The sequence below is a fragment of the Callithrix jacchus genome, chromosome 22 (assembly GCF_049354715.1).
Source record: "Callithrix jacchus isolate 240 chromosome 22, calJac240_pri, whole genome shotgun sequence".
NCBI lineage: Eukaryota > Metazoa > Chordata > Mammalia > Primates > Cebidae > Callithrix > Callithrix jacchus.
In genome coordinates, this window is record NC_133523.1 from 16,582,928 (window position 1) to 16,600,393 (window position 17,466).

The 17,466-nt window shown below is 53.1% G+C and overlaps 1 protein-coding gene and 1 non-coding gene across 3 annotated transcripts; both read left to right on the top strand.

Moving 5' to 3' along the window:
- The first annotated feature begins 4,661 nt into the window (after positions 1 to 4,661).
- RPL18A (ribosomal protein L18a) lies at positions 4,662 to 7,895 on the top strand. 2 transcript variants are annotated; one of them, XM_008987506.5, is made up of 6 exons: positions 4,662 to 4,715; positions 5,606 to 5,682; positions 5,975 to 6,154; positions 6,754 to 6,883; positions 7,497 to 7,606; positions 7,750 to 7,895. In XM_008987506.5, the coding sequence occupies exons 3-6, from the start codon at positions 6,044 to 6,046 to the stop codon at positions 7,840 to 7,842; spliced, it is 444 nt and encodes a 147-aa protein (XP_008985754.1). In that variant the 5' UTR covers positions 4,662 to 4,715; positions 5,606 to 5,682; positions 5,975 to 6,043; the 3' UTR covers positions 7,843 to 7,895. The 2 variants fall into 2 exon arrangements, with proteins under 2 accessions (XP_008985754.1, XP_078217920.1); XM_078361794.1 differs by lacking the exon at positions 5,606 to 5,682.
- Positions 7,234 to 7,366, top strand: LOC118150369 (small nucleolar RNA SNORA68). Its single transcript, XR_004738476.1, has one exon. It is a non-coding gene; the product is annotated as a small nucleolar RNA SNORA68 (small nucleolar RNA).
- Positions 7,896 to 17,466: the final 9,571 nt, after the last annotated feature.

A 17,466-nucleotide genomic window follows, 5' to 3' on the forward strand; every position in this document is an offset into this window, starting at 1 on the left:
GCCAACATAGAGAGACCTTGTCCCCACAAAGTACGCAAAATTTAGCTGGGCTTTGTGGCACACACCTGTAGTCCTAGCTACTCAGGAGTCTGAGGTGGGAGAATCTCTTGAGCCTGGGAGTTTGAGGCTTCAGCAAATGGAGATCTCACCACCGCACTACAGCCTGGGTGACAGAGTGAGATCCCGTATCAAAAAAATAAAAATGAGGGGGTCCAAAGTGGCTCCCGCAGGAGGTCATGGCGCTTGCAAAGGCGAGGTCATGAGTTCAAGGCTAACCTGAGCAACCTTATAAGCTCAAACTGATTGGCAAAAATAAAATAAAAATGCAATTGGCCAGCCATAGCAGCTCATGCCTGTAATCCCAGCACATTGGGAGGCCAAGATGGGCAGACCACTTGAGGTCTGGAGTTCAAGACCAGCCATGGCCAACATGGCGAAACCCTATATCTACTGAAAATACAAAAAAATTAGCCAGGCATGGTGGCTAATTACACCTGTAATCCCAGCTACTTGGGAGGCTGAGGCAGGAGAATCATTTGAACCTGGGAGGCAGAGGTTGCCGTGAGCCAAGATCGCACCACTGCCCTCCAGCCTAGGTGACAGAGCAAGACCCCGTCTCAAAATAAATAAATAAAAATAAAATATAGCATAAATGCAAATTTCTTCTCTCTTTTTTTCTCTTAACAGATTTAAAAAGCAATTGTATAAAATTATATATTAGCCGGGCCCGGTGCCTTACACCTGTAATCCCAGCACTTTGGGAGGCCAAGGTGGGTGGATCACCTGAGGTCTAGAGTTCAAGACCAGTCTGGCCAACATGGTGAAACCCTGTCTCTACTAAAAACACAAAATAATATCTGGGCGTGGTGGTGGGCACCTGTAATCTCAGCTACTTGGGAGACTGAGGTGGGAGAATCTCGAACCTGGGAGGTGGAGATCGCCATGAGCTGAGATTGCCCCACTGCGCTCCAGCCTGGGTGACAGAGCAAGACTCCATCTCAAAACCAAAACCAGGGTGGGCGCGTGGCTCACACCTGTAATCCCAGCACTTTGGGAGGTTGAAGCAGGCGGATCACCATGAGCTGAGATTGCCCCGCTGCGCTCCAGCCTGGGTGACAGAGCAAGACTCCATCTCAAAACCAAAAAACAGGGTGGGCGCGTGGCTCACACCTGTAATCCCAGCACTTTGGGAGGTTGAAGCAGGTGGATCACCTGAGGTCAGGAGTCCAGACCAACCTGGCCAACATAGTGAAACCCCGTCTCTACTAAAAATACAGAAAATTAGCCAGGTGTGGTGGTGTGCGCCTGTGGTTCCAGCTAGTTGGGAGGCTCAGGCAGGAGAATCGCTTGAACCTGGAAGGTGGAGGGTGCAGAGCGAGACTCCGTTCTCAAAATAAATAAATAAATAAAACTAGACATTAATATATTAATTGTATTGTTGGGTCTATAACATAGAGAAATGTAATATATTGGACATTAACAGCAGAGAGGAGGTGAAAGGAGCCACTCTGTATTGGAATAAGAAAATCACACCTGGTAGTAACTTGAATCCACAAAACCAGATCAAGAGAAACAGAAACAAGATAAGAACATGAAAATAAAATGCGTACTTGCTGTTCTTTCTTTCTTCTTTCTTTCTTCTTTCTTTGAATCAGAGTCTCGCTCTGTTGCCCAGGCTGGAGTGCAATGGCGCGATCTCGGCTCACTGCAACCTCCGCCTCCTGGGTTCAAGCAATTCTCCTGCCTCAGCCACCCAAGTAGCTGGGGTTACAGGTGCCCGCCACCACACTCCGCTAATTTTTGTAATGTTAGTCGAGTTGGGTTTTCTCCATAGTGGGCAAGCTGGTCTCAAACTCCTGACCTCATAGCTGGTCTCGATCTCCTGACCTTGTGATCTGCCCACCTTGGTCTCCTATAGTGCTGGGATTACAGGCGTGAGCCACCAAGCCCAGCCAAAAATTGCATACTTTCTGGCCTTTATTTTCTCAGCTTCTTTAATAAACATAGACATTGTATAAAGCAATAGCTGTAACAATGTATTATTGACTTATGTATAACAATAACAGCACACTGGCTGGCCTTTGGGAGGCTAAGGCAGGCAGATCACCAGGTCAGGAGTTTGAGACCAGCCTGACCAACGCGGAGAAATGCCATCTCTACTAAAAATACAAAAATTAGTCGGCCGTGCTGGTGGGTGCCTGTAATCCTAGGTAATCAGGAGGCTGAGGCAGGAGAATTGCTTGAACCCAGGAGGCTGAAGTTGCAGTGAGCCGAGATTGCGCCATTGCACTCCAGCCTGGGCAACAGAGTGAGCCTCTGTCTCAAAAAAAAAAAAAAAAAAAGATGTATATAATAAGCCTTAGAGAAACCACTAACTAAATAACTCCAAAAAATGTAGGGAAAAGCCATTAAGGGAATTAAAATGTTACACTAGAAAATATCTGCTCCCAGCACTTTGGGAGGCCAAGGCAGGTGGATCACGAGGTCAAGAGATCGAGACCATCCTGGTCAACAAGGTGAAACCCCGTCTCTACTAAAAATACAAAAATTAGCTGGGCATGGTGGCGCGTGCCTGTAGTCCCAGCTACTCGGGAGGCTGAGGCAGGAGAATTGCTTGAACCCAGGAGGCAGAGGTTGCGGTGAGCTGAGATCGCGCCATTGCACTCCAGTCTGAGTAACGACAGTGAAACTCCGCCTCAAAAAAAAAAACAAAGGAAATATCTGCTTCATACAATAGAGAAACAACAACAGAAAGACATGAGATGCATAGGGAAAAACCTGAACTGGCAGATGCAATAGCCTGAAGATGACAGGTGATACTCCTTGAACTGATCTACAGATACAATGCAATCACTGTTTTTTTTTTTTTTTTGAGATGGAGTCTCCCTCTGTTGCCTGACCTCAAGTGATTGGCCCGCCTTGGCCTCCAAAAGTGCTGAGATTACAATTGTGAGCGACTGCACCTGTCCTATTTTGTTTGATTTCTAGGCAGATCCATGCGGACAGAAAGTGGATCTACAGTTGCTTAAGGGTAGGAGAGGTTACAGGGAGTGACTACTAAGGGTAAGGGGTTTCTGTAAGGAATGGTGAAAACATCCTAAAATCATGGTGATGGTTACATAACTGTGTATACACCAAATATACACGAATGTGTGTCTGCAAATGTACTAAAAACCATTGAATTGTACAATTTAACTGGGCGAATTGTACAGTATGTGAGTCATATCTTAATTAAGCTGGGGCTTTTTGGTGTTTATTTTTTTTGAGACGGAGTCTCATGGTGTGATCTCAGCTCACTGCAACCTCCTCCTCTCAGCTTCAAGCAATTCTTGTGCCTCAGCCTCCCTAGTAGCTGGGACTACAGGTGTGGAGCACCACGCCTGGCTAACTTTTGTATTTTTTGTAGAGATGGGGTTTCACTATGTTGGCCAGGCTGGTCTTGAACTCCTGACCTCAGGCGATCTGCCTTGACCTCCCAAACTTCTGGGATTACAGGAGTGAGCCACTGTGCCCGGCCTTGTTTTATTTTTTGAGACAGGGTTTCCCTGTCTCAAAATGCCCAGGTGGGATTGCAATGGTGCAATGATGCCTCACTGCAGCCTCCAACTTCTAGGCTCAAGTGATTCGCTTGCCTCAGCCTCCCCAGTAGCTGGGACCACAAGCACGTGACCACGCCCAGCTTTTTAAAATTTTTTTAGAGACAGGGTCTCACTATGTTGCCCAGGCTTGTCTTGAGCAGAGTCTTACTCTGTTGCCCAGGCTGGAGTGCAACGGTGCGGTCTTGGCTCACTGCATCTCTGCAACCTCTAGCTCCTGGGTTCAAACGATTCTCATGCGTCAGCCTCCCGCCTCCTTCCTCTTAATTTTACTTCATAGCCTTGTCATCGGGAGTTGTTTGCGGCTGTTTCTTTATTCATCCCTGGCCTCTGTCCTTACCCCCAGGAGGGCTTCTTTCTGCCTGAGCAAACTGCTAAGTCCAAGCCCCTCAGAGTGGGCGGCTGGATCTTGATCTCTTCTCGGGTTCCCTGCGCGCTCTCCCCAATCCCGCTCCCCCAGGTTCTTTATGAACAACTGGAGGCAGGCAGACAGGGTTTGAATCGCAGCTACTACGAAACACAAAGCGGACCCCAAATAACAAAAACAGCATGCCAGCGCTTAAATCAATGTGCTGCAACATCGCTAGGAGAAAAATGCATCATTTGTATTTCCATTTTACAGATGAGAATCCTCAGGTGTCTGGTTTGAGACCTCCGTAACACCCCTCCCAGGACGACGAAGCCCGGAGTGTGAAGCGTCTGGGATCTCATCCTAAACAAGGCAGCCAACCGAGTTCAATACTTAGGCATCCTGCAGGCGGCGCCTGCCGCCGCTCCTTGTTGCAGCCGGGACAGTCCGAATACCTACAACTCCCGGCGTGCGGCGCGCGCCGAAGCTCCTTTACTGTCATGGTGAAACAGGGGAGCTTGCCTCGTTGCCTTCTGGGAAATGAAGTCTCGCTGTGAAGAGAGGCAGGGCTTTAAGTAGTAGGCGGATCCGTAGCCAATGAACAGACGCGGATAGCTTTGAGTGCGGGGCTGAGAAACCAATAGACATGCGGTATTGAGAAGGTGGGTTTTCCGGTAGTGAAGGCCTGGTGAACGGCTGCGCAAAAAAGGGCACTTCCTTTTGCGGGTGGCGGCGAGCGCGGAGAGAACGCCATGAAGGCTTCTGGCACAGTAAGGCGGGCGCGGCGCGGCAGGGGCCAGGGGGATGGGGCAGGTACCCCATCGGGGACCTGCGGAGGTGGCGTGGGTCGGGTTGGTGCCCTGCGCTCCTTTCTGGGTCCCCTTTGGCCGCGCGCCGCCGTCTCGTTGGCAGCCAACATGGCGGCTATCGTGGTCGCCGCGTGGAGAGAGCGATTAGTGACCTGGGTCCGGGTCTTCTTCCCGGGGGAAGGAATAAGTCGCTCATCATGGAGGCCCGAGCCACGGCACCTCATCGAGCTGCCAAGTTTCTGTGTTCCTTTGTGCAATGAGGACGTGGCGGGGGAGCAATAGTATTTCCCCGTGAATGTTTGTGAGAAGCGGTTGAGAGTTCCTAATAATGAGCCGAAGCGGGAAGCGGGGAGCGCGAGGCTTAGCGCTGTGACACATACTGGCGCAGAGATGGGACAGCCTAGACTCTAATGGAGTGGGTGTACTATGTACACATCTCCAGCCTCAGTTTCCTCGCTGTTAAAGGGGCGGGCCCCATCGTTCCCTTCCTGAACGTGTGGTGCCGAAGCCGGTGGGTCAGCTTCAGAGTAGAAGTAGGAACTGGGTCTGATAATTTGTAGCTATTTTTAATTGATACTAGAAAAAAAGCTGGCGAGTCAGTTTCAGAGGTGGTTTCTTTGTGCCATATCACAGCGCTTGGACTTGACTAGAGATTCTCACCTCTGCATCTGGAAACTGGGAGCCTTCCCTGGGCCAAATGTTTTGACTGCAGTTGGGAAAACGGAGACAGCTGCACCTCACGTGGGGACAGTGCAGGGATCCCAGGGATGGGGAGAGACTTGGAGTCTTGACCTAGTTCTGTCTGGAATGGGCTGTGATATCCTGTGCCGGTCACTGTCTGTGGGCCTCAGGTGAAAGAAGATGGTGGCTGGATGTTGTGAGGTGCAGGGTGGCTGTTTTGACGGGAACTGCAAAGTGAAGAAAGGCTGTGAGTCTAACCACGTCTCAGTTTTCTTGGTCTAAAACCCTTGCCCAGGCAAAGGAGAGGCAGGCAACTCAATTAATCCTTCCTGGAGACCTGCCTCCTCAATTCATTTTGTGGCTAAAGCTCTGGTGGGGAGTGTGACCCACAGTCACAAGGAATTCACATGGAGGCCCTGGGGTGGCCCTTGCTCCTGTTTTCCCGAATCTGGTGGTCACCAGGCGCAGGAAAGGGAGTGAGATGGATCTCCACGGTTGCCTCTGGGTGCTGGCCCTACCTCACCCCTGTTTCCTTTCAGCTACGAGAGTACAAGGTGGTGGGTCGCTGCCTGCCTACCCCCAAATGCCACACACCGCCCCTCTACCGCATGCGAATCTTTGCGCCTAATCATGTTGTTGCCAAGTCCCGCTTCTGGTACTTCGTGTCTCAGTTGAAGAAGATGAAGAAGTCTTCAGGGGAGATTGTCTACTGCGGGCAGGTACAGGGAGGCCAGGGCTGCGTGGGTCTGGAGTGGATTTGTGCCTCTTGGGGCATTGTGCATCTCAAGAATTAATCAGACATTGACTGGGTGCGAAAGCTCACGCCTGTAATCCCAGCACGTCAGACATCAGAGCTCCAGGTGGTGTACTTGTCTGGGTCACAGGACTAGAGCAGAGCTCATGTGCCATTTCCCAGATCAGAAAGCCAGGGACCCAGGGAGAGGGGTGGCTGGCATGGTGGGATGCCTTGTTTGGGGCTGTCTTCTCCTGGGCCCTGTCTGTCAAGTGGGGAGAGGCAGTGCTCCCCGGTTAGTGGGTGGTAGCTAGGTTGGCCCAGACAAGTCCCAAGAGACTTGAGTTCAGGGAAAACATCTGGGGCTGGGTTGGTCTCTGGTGGAAGCCTGAGCTCCAGGCTGCCATGGGAAGTTCCCTTATATGGCAGGCTCCCTGAGGGTGGAACTGGGAAACTGAGGCACACAAGAGTCTGGCCATAGAGGAGGCCTGTGCTGTGCTTTGGAAGCTGAGGGCTCAGTGAGGATGGGGCTAGGGTGGATCTGGCTTGCCGCTCTCACCTCCCCCTGTGTCCTCTCCTCGGCAGGTGTTCGAGAAGTCCCCCCTGCGGGTGAAGAACTTCGGTATCTGGCTGCGCTATGACTCCAGGAGCGGCACCCACAACATGTACCGGGAATACCGGGACCTGACCACCGCAGGGGCCGTCACCCAGTGCTGTAAGCTCCGGTCCAGCCTCCCCTTTTAGATCCTCCTTGATGCCCTCACACTGAGACAGGGCAAATGCCAGAGGCTCCCAGGCAGGAGAGTCTCAGAGCTGGTGGTGAGGCACGGGAAGACAGGATGCCCCGGATGTGCTTTTCTGAGAGCCCAGCCCGGGTTGGTTGTGAATTGTATTGCATTCAGAAACTTCCTTTTTTGGGTCTGCACCTTGTGTAGATTGGGGTCCACATTTCCACTATTTTCTGGGACCAACTTAGAACCAAGTTCAACTCCTACCCCATATTGGGGGCTGACACCTTTTCCCTGGCTCACCCGGCAGGACCTGTGAGGCCTTCACACCTCCCTGCTTGCACCTAAACCCAAGAATCACTGTTTCTCATAGCGGTGGTTTAAACAGAGGTGCGAACAGCAAGCGAATCTCGTCGCCTTTGGGGGACTGCGGCCGTGCCCCTCAGAGTGAATTTGGAGGTTCTACAACTCTCTCGGGTGTCGTGGAGCCCCCATGAGCCCCAGGCCCTCAGGCAGTTGCTGTGACCCACAGGGCGTGCCAGGTCATTGGGCAGGCACCCAGTATGAGGTTTGCTGAGTGATAGCCCCTCCTCTCCACAGACAGAGACATGGGCGCCCGGCACCGCGCCCGGGCCCACTCCATCCAGATCATGAAAGTGGAGGAGATCGCAGCCAGCAAGTGCCGCCGGCCGGCCGTCAAGCAGTTCCACGTGAGTGCCTTGCGGGGCTCCCCTGAAGGGAGGTGCCTGCTCTGACGCAGGAGCCCAGTGGGGGGCGGCTACACTTTGGTGGCCCGCAGAGGATGTGGGGTTAAGAGGCTTCCAACCCCTCAACCTGCCTCCCCTCCTCACAGGACTCCAAGATCAAGTTCCCGCTGCCCCACCGCGTCCTGCGCCGTCAGCACAAGCCACGCTTCACCACCAAGAGGCCCAACACTTTCTTCTAGGTGTGGGGCCCTCGCCCGGGTGTGCCCCAAATAAACTCAGGAACACCCCGGTGCTCACTGCGTGTTTTCTTTGCACATTCTGCAGAGCTCAAAGGGGTGCTGTGAGAGGCCAGCCCAGTCACCTCCTGGTGCACAGCTGAGCTGCCACTTCTCTGTCCTGGAAGGGGTCTTCCTTGCAAACAAACAAACCTTCACATCCTCTCCTTGAGCGGGCCTCCAGGAGCCCCAGGTGCTGGTGGCACCCTACTGAGTCTGGACCAGGGAGACTCTCCCTAGATTGTGGGGTTGGGATTCACTCCCTGGGGATTCCCCTCCTGGCTTAGAACCTAAGTCTCTGGTTCCCAAAATTCTCGGAGTAGACACAAGGGGGCACCCACGGGGCACTCTGCTGCCTGGAGACTGTTTCTCTTTCCCTGTTTGGGGGTTTCTTAGATGACACTGCCCAAATATTGCCCAAGGAGGTCAAGGACTCACCACAGGGGAGTGGTTGTTTCTAGGAAACCGCATCAGGCCTGGAAAATTCCAGGTGTGACACTAATCCCACCCTGGCTGGGTCCCTCTGTCAGGTGGAGGCTAAGCTGGCACTGGAGAAGCTTGAGATGTAGCCAGGAGTTCAGGCTCTGGGAGCCTCCCGCCCTTGCTGCGTGACCTTGAGCAGCCCTGGTGTGGGCTGGCGGTCCTGGGGCCTGCTGTCGTCGGAACATCAGGTTCCACATTGACTTGGGAAGAGCCTGCTGTACCAGCATTGGGGCAGCCTATGGGGTCCTCCTTTTTCCTAGGCAGCCACGATCAGGAGGAAGCCAGGACTGGGTAGCAGTCAGTTAATGGTTTTTTGAAAGTGTCTTGTTCTGCTGCCCAGGCTGGAGTGCAGTGGAGAGATCATAACTCACTGTAGCTTCAGCCTGGGCTCATGATCCTCCTGCCTCAACCTCCTAAATAGCTGGGACTACAGGGGCATTACCACACCCAGGACAAGACACAGACTTTCCTCTACCTGTGGAGGAGCCATGTGGGTTCCAGGAAACCAGGCCACTTCCCAGCCTTACCTGGAGGGTTGTTGCAACACCCAAGCACTTGGAGAGGTTCCCAGAACCTGTGCAGGGCCAGTGCGCAAGCAGCCATTCAGGTGAGACCTGGAGGCAGCCCTGCAGACCACAGAATCCCACCAGGCCTGAGGTGTGAGAATCACTTGAGCCTAGCAACGGCGAGACCAAACAAAAATACAGTAGTGACGTGCCATTCCCAAGGAGGTGTGTCCTGCTGGTATGTGCGCCCGAGGGCAAGTGCTCCAGCAATCATTTTGGACTGTGAAGAAGGAACACAGGCGCAGCAAGGGAGAAGGATCTCCAGCACCTTGCCCTGTGCAGCGCTGCCCCGTCCCTGCCCAGCCCCTCCTCGAGGCTTGACCCTTCTACCCCCTTGATGGGAACATGGGGAGGAGACATGAGTCCGTAGGCTGTCATGGAGCTGCTCTGTTAGATGTGACCTTGCCTTGAGCTGGGTCTGAAGCAGGGCGTGGCATTGTGGACTCAGGCCATAGAACTGTCTGGGGGAAGTTCCTGTTTGCTCTGAGCCATTTCTTCAGTATAAAGTGAGGGTGGTGATCCCTCAGGGCTGACGGGGGGAGGGGGGGTGGCAGGCAAGGTAACAGATGAGTTGGAGGATGAGAGAGCAGGAGAGTGGAAGGCTTGGCCCCCACCAAAGCCCACTGCACACCCCTGTCTTCACCTCAGTCCCCTCTCTGTGCCTTGGAGCTCCTCCAGGGCTTCAACCAGGTGGCAGCAGCCTGGGAGCCAGTTGGGAGAGCTCTGCCCCAATCAGCTGAGACATGGAGACAATCCCATTACTGAGGGGCTGTTGACAGGATGAACGCGCTCCCCGATCACTGGCCTGCACCTGTTCATCTCCACTTTGCCATCTACTCAGCCTCTCATAAATGTGCCCAGAAGCCCCTCCACCACTGAATTCCCCCACCCCCGCCTATCCCCATCCTTCCATTCAGTCATATTCCTCTACCATCTAGCCAGCTACCTGTCCATCCATCTGTCCACTCAATCCACCCCATTCATCCATCTACCCACCCACCCATCCATTCATTCATCCATCCATACACACATTCATCTACCCACCCATCCATCCATCCATCCACTCATCTGCCTAACCACCCATCCATCCAGCTACCCACCCATCCATCCATCCACCCACCCATCCATCTGCCCAATTCATCCAGCCATCCATTCTCCCATCCAACCACTCATCTATCCATCCATCCATTCTCCCATCCAACCACTCATCCATCCATCCATTTATCCATTCTCCCATCCAACCACTCATCTATCCATCCATCCATCCATTCTCCCATCTAACCACTCATCTATCCATCCATCCATCCATTCTCCCATCCAACCACTCATCTATCCATCCATCCATCCATTCTCCCATCCAACCACTCATCTATCCATCCATCCATCCATTCTCCCATCTAACCACTCATCTATCTATCCATCCATCCATTCTCCCATCCAACCACTCATCCATCCATCCATTTATCCATTCTCCCATCCAACCACTCATCTATCCATCCATCCATCCATTCTCCCATCTAACCACTCATCTATCCATCCATCCATCCATTCTCCCATCCAACCACTCATCTATCCATCCATCCATCCATTCTCCCATCTAACCACTCATCTATCTATCCATCCATCCATTCTCCCATCCAACCACTCATCTATCCATCCATCCATCCATTTTCCCATCTAACCACTCATCCATCCATCCATTTATCCATTTACCCATCCACCCACCCATCCATCTGCCCAATTCATCCAGCCATCTGTTTATCCACCCATCCATCCATCCATCCATTCTCCCATCTAACCACTCATCCATCCATCCATCCATTCTCCCATCCAACCACTCATCCATCCATCCATCCATCCATTCTCCCATCCACCCACTCATCCATCCATCCATTTATCCATTCTCCCATCCAACCACTCATCTATCCATCCATCCATCCATTCTCCCATCCAACCACTCATCTATCCATCCATCCATCCATTCTCCCATCTAACCACTCATCTATCCATCCATCCATCCATTCTCCCATCCAACCACTCATCCATCCATCCATCCATCCATCCATCCATCCATTCTCCCATCCAACCACTCATCTATCCATCCATCCATCCATTCTCCCATCCAACCACTCATCTATCCATCCATCCATCCATTCTCCCATCCAACCACTCATCTATCCATCCATCCATCCATTCTCCCATCCAACCACTCATCCATCCATCCATCCATTCTCCCATCTAACCACTCATCCATCCATCCATTTATCCATTTACCCATCCACCCACTCATCCATCCATCCATTTATCCATTCTCCCATCCACCCACTCATCCATCCATCCATTTATCCATTTACCCATCTAACCACTCATCCATCCATCCATCCATCCATTCTCCCATCTAACCACTCATCCATCCATCCATCCATCCATCCATTCTCCCATCCACCCATCTGTTCAATCCTCTACCCAAACTCCATGTGCCCCCCCACACACATCCCTGTGTCTCAGTCTCAATCATCCTTGAGCCCCTACATCGTGCAGGGGACTGAGTTAATTCCGGTGTGGGTACTCGACAGACCACACAGACCCTGGTTCTTTCTCAGGAAGGAGAAGAGCAGTCACAACCCCATGTAGAGGCTGGGCGTGATGGTGGTGTGCCCATAGTCTCAGCTACTTGGGAGTCTGAGGCAGGAGGATCACTCGAGCCCAGAAGGTTGAGGTTGCAGTGAGCCGTAATCTCTCCACTGCACTCCCGCCTGGACAACAGAGCACAACCATGTCCCAGAAACAAATACAAAAAACAAGAGCTGCCCCTGACTATTGAGGAGAGGAGGCACAAGACCAACCAGAGTGAAACCCCTGGGGCTGGGCAGAAATGGCTGATAAGGCAGAGGCTGGCCAGGGAGAGCCTGGATGTCCCCTGGGGTCTGGAGAGGGACAGGTCTCACCCGGGCTCACCCAGTTAGCTGAAGGATAAGCCAGGCAGGAATCCAGGAACTCCTCCCATCTCCTCAGGTGCCGAGGCATTCCAGGTCTCATTTTGGGGCTTGTCAAGGTGTTAGGTGTCAGGCCTCGGTAGGGCTGTGATTCCTGAGGGAGCGACATTCTAAGTCTCCCTTCCCTGGCCGGCCCTGCGCCTCTTCTCCTGAGTCAGAACCAATGGGAGCAGGAGCAGTGCCAAAACAGGACAGACCCGTGTGGGGAGGCCCAAGAGACCCTAGCCCCAGTTCCTGCAACCAAGACAGACGATGTGAGAATCACAGAATCTGAGGCTCACAGCTGAGAATCTCAAGACTTAAAGAATCATGGAATTTTTTCTTCTTCTTCTTCTTTTAGAGATGGGGTGTCATTATGTTGGCCAGGCTGGTCTCAAACTCCTGACCTCAGGTGATCTACCGATCTCGGCCTCCCAAAGTGCTGGGATTACAAGCGTGAGCCCTGTGCCCAGCTAGAATCTTTTTTTTTTTTTTTTTTTTTTTTGAGACAGAGTCTTGCTCTGTCCCCCAGGCTGGAGTGCAGTGGCACGATCTCGGCCTCCTAGGTTCAAGCAATTCTTCTACTTCAGCCTCCTGAGTAGCTGGGATTACAGGTGCCCGCTACCATGCCCAGCTGATTTTTTTGTATTTTTAGTAGAGACAGGTTTTCTTGAACTCCTGACTTCAGGTGATCCACCCACCTGGGCCTCCCAAAGTGTTGGGATTACAGGCGTGAGCCACTGCACCCGGTCAAATTATGAAATCTTCCAGACAGCAGCAGCAGCAAGGAAGAATGGTTAGCGTTTTATTTATTTTGTTAGAGACAGCCTTCCTCTGTCACCCAGGCTAAAATTCAGTGGCATAGTCACTGCTCACTGCAGCCTCAACCTCCCCAGTTCAAGCAATGCTTTGGCTTCAGTCTCCCGAGTAGCTGGGACTATAGGTGCACACCACCAAACTCGGCTAGTTTTTTTTGTTGTTGTTTGTTTGTTTTTTGAGACACAGTTTCGCTGTTGTTGCCCAGGCGGGAGTGCGATGGCGTGATCTCGGCTCACCGCAACCTCTGCCTCCCCAGTGCAAGCGATTCTCCTTTCTCAGCCTCCCAAGTAGCTGGGATTACAGGCACGCGCCACCATGTCCAGCTTATTTTCTATTTTTAGTAGAGATGGAGTTTCTCCATGTTGTTCTTGAACTCCTGACCTCAGGTGATCCACTGGCCTCTGCCTCCCAAAGTGCTTGGATTACAGGCGTGAGCCACTGCGCCCTGCTAAACTTGGCTAGTTTTAAAAAATTTTTGGCTGGGCGCAGTGGCTCACACCTGTAATCCTAGCACTTTGGGAGGCAGAGGCGGGTGGATCACCTGAGGTCAGGAGTTTGAGAACAGCCTAGCCAACATGGTGAAACCCTGTCTACTAAAAATTAAAAAAAAAAAATTTTTTTTAATTACCTGGGCAAGGTGGTGGGCGCCTGTTATCCCAGCTACTCAGGAGGCTGAGGCAGGAGAATCGTTTGAACCTGGGAGGTGGAGGTTGCAGTGAGCTGAGATTGTACCATTGCACTCCAGCCTGGGCAACAAGAACAAAACTCTGTCTTAAAAGAAATTGTAGAGTTCGGGGTCTCACTACATTGCCCAGGCTGGTCTCCAACTCCTAGCCTCCAGCCATCCTCCTTCCTTGGCCTCCCAGAGTTCTGAGATTACAGGCATGAGCTACCGAAACTGGCCGGTTTGCACTTACTAAGCGTGGAGTTGAAGTTCAAGGACAGATTCTGGCTTCCCATGGCGTGGGTTCAAATCCCGCTGTCACTCCTGGTTCACAGACGGGGAGTTGATGTCCAGGGCCACCCAGCAGGTTTTGCTGCAGTCACAACAGCTCAACTTCTCACCCTAACCCCTGCCGCATCTCCAGGGAACCAAGGGGGTGGGGACAGCACCCGATACTGCCACCACTCTCCCATTCCTGCACATTCTGCTCACATTGTCTGCCTGGGCCTTGGGCCCTTCCTAACTCGCATCCTGGGTTCCTGCTGCCCGCTCCTATGATTGAAATCACAGTCACGGAAGGTGTGACCTGATTCTCCCTACTCTGCTGCTTCTCCTCTCTAGGCTCACAATTCCCTCCCCTACGGCAGGGGATGGTCCCGCCCACTCTGCAGGGGCCCTCACTCCAGACCTCAGGAATTCCAAAGTGCATTCCAAATCCACCCGCCTCTCCCCACTGAGCAGCCACCCCTCTCCCACCACTTGGATATGGCCCATTTTTCAGAACCTAGAAAATCTCGCCGACTCCTCTCCTGCTCCAAACTCTCCTAGGGTTTCCCAGCACCCTCCACTCTCCAAGCTCCCTCATTCTCTGCCTGTAAGTCTCCGTTCACTGGGGAAAGGTCCTCTCTTAGAGGCCTCTCAGCATGTCACCCTCCAGGCTGCCTCCATCTATCCAGGCTGGAATTCAGTGGTGTGATCACTGTTCACTGCAGCCTCGACCTCCCCGGCTGAGGCGATCCTCCCAACCTCAGCCTCCCAAAGTGCTGGGATTGCAGGTGTGAGCCAGGGCGCCTGGCTGTGAAATGAGTTTTTTTTTGAGACGGAGTTTCCCTCTTGTTACCCAGGCTGGAGTGCAATGGCGCGATCTCGGCTCAGAGCAATCTCCGCCTCCTGGGTTCAAGCAATTCTCCTGCCTCAGCCTCCTGAGTAGCTGGGATTACAGGCACGCGCCACCATGCCCAGCTAATTTTTGTTTTTTTTGTATTTTTATAGTAGAGACAGGGTTTCACCGTGTTGACCAGGATGGTCTCGATCTCTTGACCTCGTGATCCACCCGTCTCGGCCTCCCAAAGTGCTGAGATTACAGGCGTGAGCCACCGCGCCCGGCCCTGAAATGAGTATTTATCTGCCGGTGAGGTCAGGGCCATCACAGCCCTGAGGTGGGTTCTCCTGGATCACCGTGTGTCCCCAGCACCTGGGGAGGGCCCCGCACACAGTAAGCGTTCAATGAATGAGCCTCTCAGCCTCTGGTCGCAGCCTGGACCCCCACGGCGGGAAGAAGAGAAGCTTTGACCTTGCAGAACTTCCCTGGAGAGAAGGGGCCCATTTGCATGTATTTACACAATTTGCATTGGTCGGCAGGGCTTTGTAAGTAGGGGATCCCGCTGGGATCGCCCCTTTTCTATTTTTTTAATTTTTGCTTTTTTTTTATTTTTGAGACGGAGTTTCGCTCTTGTTACCCAGGCTGGAGTGCAATGGCGTGATCTCGGCTCACCGCAACCTCCGCCTCCTGGGTTCATGCAATTCTCCTGCCTCAGCCTCCTGAGTAGCTGGGACTACAGGCACGCGCCACCATGCCCAGCTAATTTTTTGTATTTTTAGTAGAGACAGGGTTTCACCATGTTGACCAGGATGGTCTCGATCTCTTGACCTCGTGATCCACCCGCCTCGGCCTCCCAAAGTGCTGGGATTACAGGCGTGAGCCGCCGCGCCTGGACTTTGTTTTTTTTTTTGAGATGGAGTCTCCGAGTATCGCTCTGTCGCCCAGGCTGGAGTGCAATGGCGCGATCTCTGCTCACTGCAACCTCCGCCTCCTGGGTTCAAGCGATTCTCCCACCTCAGCCTCCCGAGTAGCTGGGATTACAGGCGCCCCCCACCACGCCCAGCTAATTTTTGTATTTGTAGTAGAGACGCCGTTTCACTATGTTGGCAGGACTGGTCTTGAACGGACCTCAAGAGATCCGTCCGTCTCGGCCTCCCAAAGTGTTGGGGTTACAGGCGCGAGCCACCGCGCCGGGCCGATCCCCCCTTTTCCAAGCGGTTTTCCGGGAGGATGGCTGACCAGGCTGGACGGAGGAAGAACTGGGTGCTCAACCCACTCTCCTGGCGAGGGCAGGAGGTACTCGCCAGCAGGCAGCAGGTGCCCGTGTAGCCGCCGCAATGTCACAGCCCCAGGGGGAGGGACAGGCCCACCTTGCACAGCGGAGAGGGAGCAAGAGGACTGTCGGGGGTTATGTGGGGACGCGTGGAGAAACGCTGCACCCAGCTGGAGCGGCCCAGAGGAGGCCACTAGGGGGCAGAAGAGGCTGGCGAGAAGGACTCGAACGCGCTTTGCTTTCTTGCTTGCTTGCTTTTTGAGACAGGGTCTTGCAGTGCTGCCCAGGCTGGAGGGCAGTGCAGTTCTCCACCACAGCTCATTGCAGGCTTGACCTACCACCCTCAAGCGATCCTCCCGCCTCAGCCTCCTGCTTAGCTGGGATTACAGGCACGCGCTACCACTCCTGGCTAATTTTTGTATTTTCACAGACAAGGTCTCACTGTGTTGCCCAGGGTAGTCTTGAACCCCGGGACTCAAAGGATCCTCCCACTTCAGCCTCCCAAAGTGCTGGGATTTCAGGCGTGAGCCACCATGCTGGGCCTCTAACCCTGTTTCATTCAACCCCTAGAAAATCAGATTCCGCCAGCTTACGGAGAAGGGAACCAAGTTTGAGATGCGTGGTCGCCCAGAAAGTTGGAGACCGAGCTGAGACTTGAACCCCAGAGACCAGAACCTCCAGAGGTCAAAGTCCCCCTGGGTTCTTCAGAGAAGGGCCCTGAGATGACAGCTCCTTGGTCCCCATGGTAGCCTGACTCCCAGCAATGGACTATCCCCTACCGGCAACCTTGGTTTCCTCATCTATGTGATAGGGACAAGCCAGACCTGACCTCCCTAATGGTCATGGTCTCCGCTTATTCGGGTTCACAGCCTTGAAAGCTCCCACCACCTCCATGATCCACGTATGCCTGGCACAGGGCCAACAGTCAATGAATGAATGAAGTGGAGATAAATAAAGGAACAAATGAATGAGGCACTTATGTACCAGGCTTGTGTTACCAGGTCCCATTTATTCCTCTGAGGCAGGGACAATTTTATCCCTGTTTACAGATGGGGAAACTGAGGCCCAGGGAAGAGAAAGACTTCCCCAAGTATGTACCCACTCGGGACTTGGGCTCTGAATGTCTCCTACCCAGCTTAGCCCAAGAGTGGGGTTCAGTGATGCCCACCCCCTAAGGTTCTAGAGAACATGCCAGTTCGGGGGTGGTAAGGCCTGGTAAGTTTTTTTTTGTTTTTTATTTTTGAGACGGAGTCTTGCTCTGTCGCCCAGGCTGTAGTGCAGTGGCACCATCTCGGCTCACGGCATCCTCCGCCGCCCGGCTCAAACGATTAAGGCCAGGTAAGTTTTCTTTATGGGTCCCTTGAAATCCTAAAAGTGAACCCCAGTCTTGCATGAAAGTGAGCTCCCCATAGCTCAAGGTATTCAAGCACACCGCGGCTTTGAGTGCTGAAGCAGGCCGTGCGGCCTTGGGGAAGTGACACGCCCTCTCTGAGCCTCAATTTCCCCACCTGTGACAGCCGTGATCACGGCGCATGGGGATAAGTGGGTGCATGGGGATGGGGGAACATTTGGGAGGCCTCCCCGCCACCACCCCCTACAGCCACCCAAGTAGCCTGTCCCAGCCTGTCTATCCCAGTCCAGAGTGGAAAGGGTGCGGGTCCTGCCCGCCCCTAGGTCTGGAGGCGGAGTCGCCGTGACCCGGGAGC

What these genes read in the sequence shown, in the direction of transcription:
- RPL18A (XM_078361794.1), top strand. An exon ending in AGATTGTCTACTGCGGGCAG is followed by an intron (nt 6,155 to 6,753) that starts GTACAGGGAGGC and finishes TCTCCTCGGCAG; the next exon opens with GTGTTCGAGAAGTCCCCCCT. An exon ending in AGGGGCCGTCACCCAGTGCT is followed by an intron (nt 6,884 to 7,496) that starts GTAAGCTCCGGT and finishes TCCTCTCCACAG; the next exon opens with ACAGAGACATGGGCGCCCGG.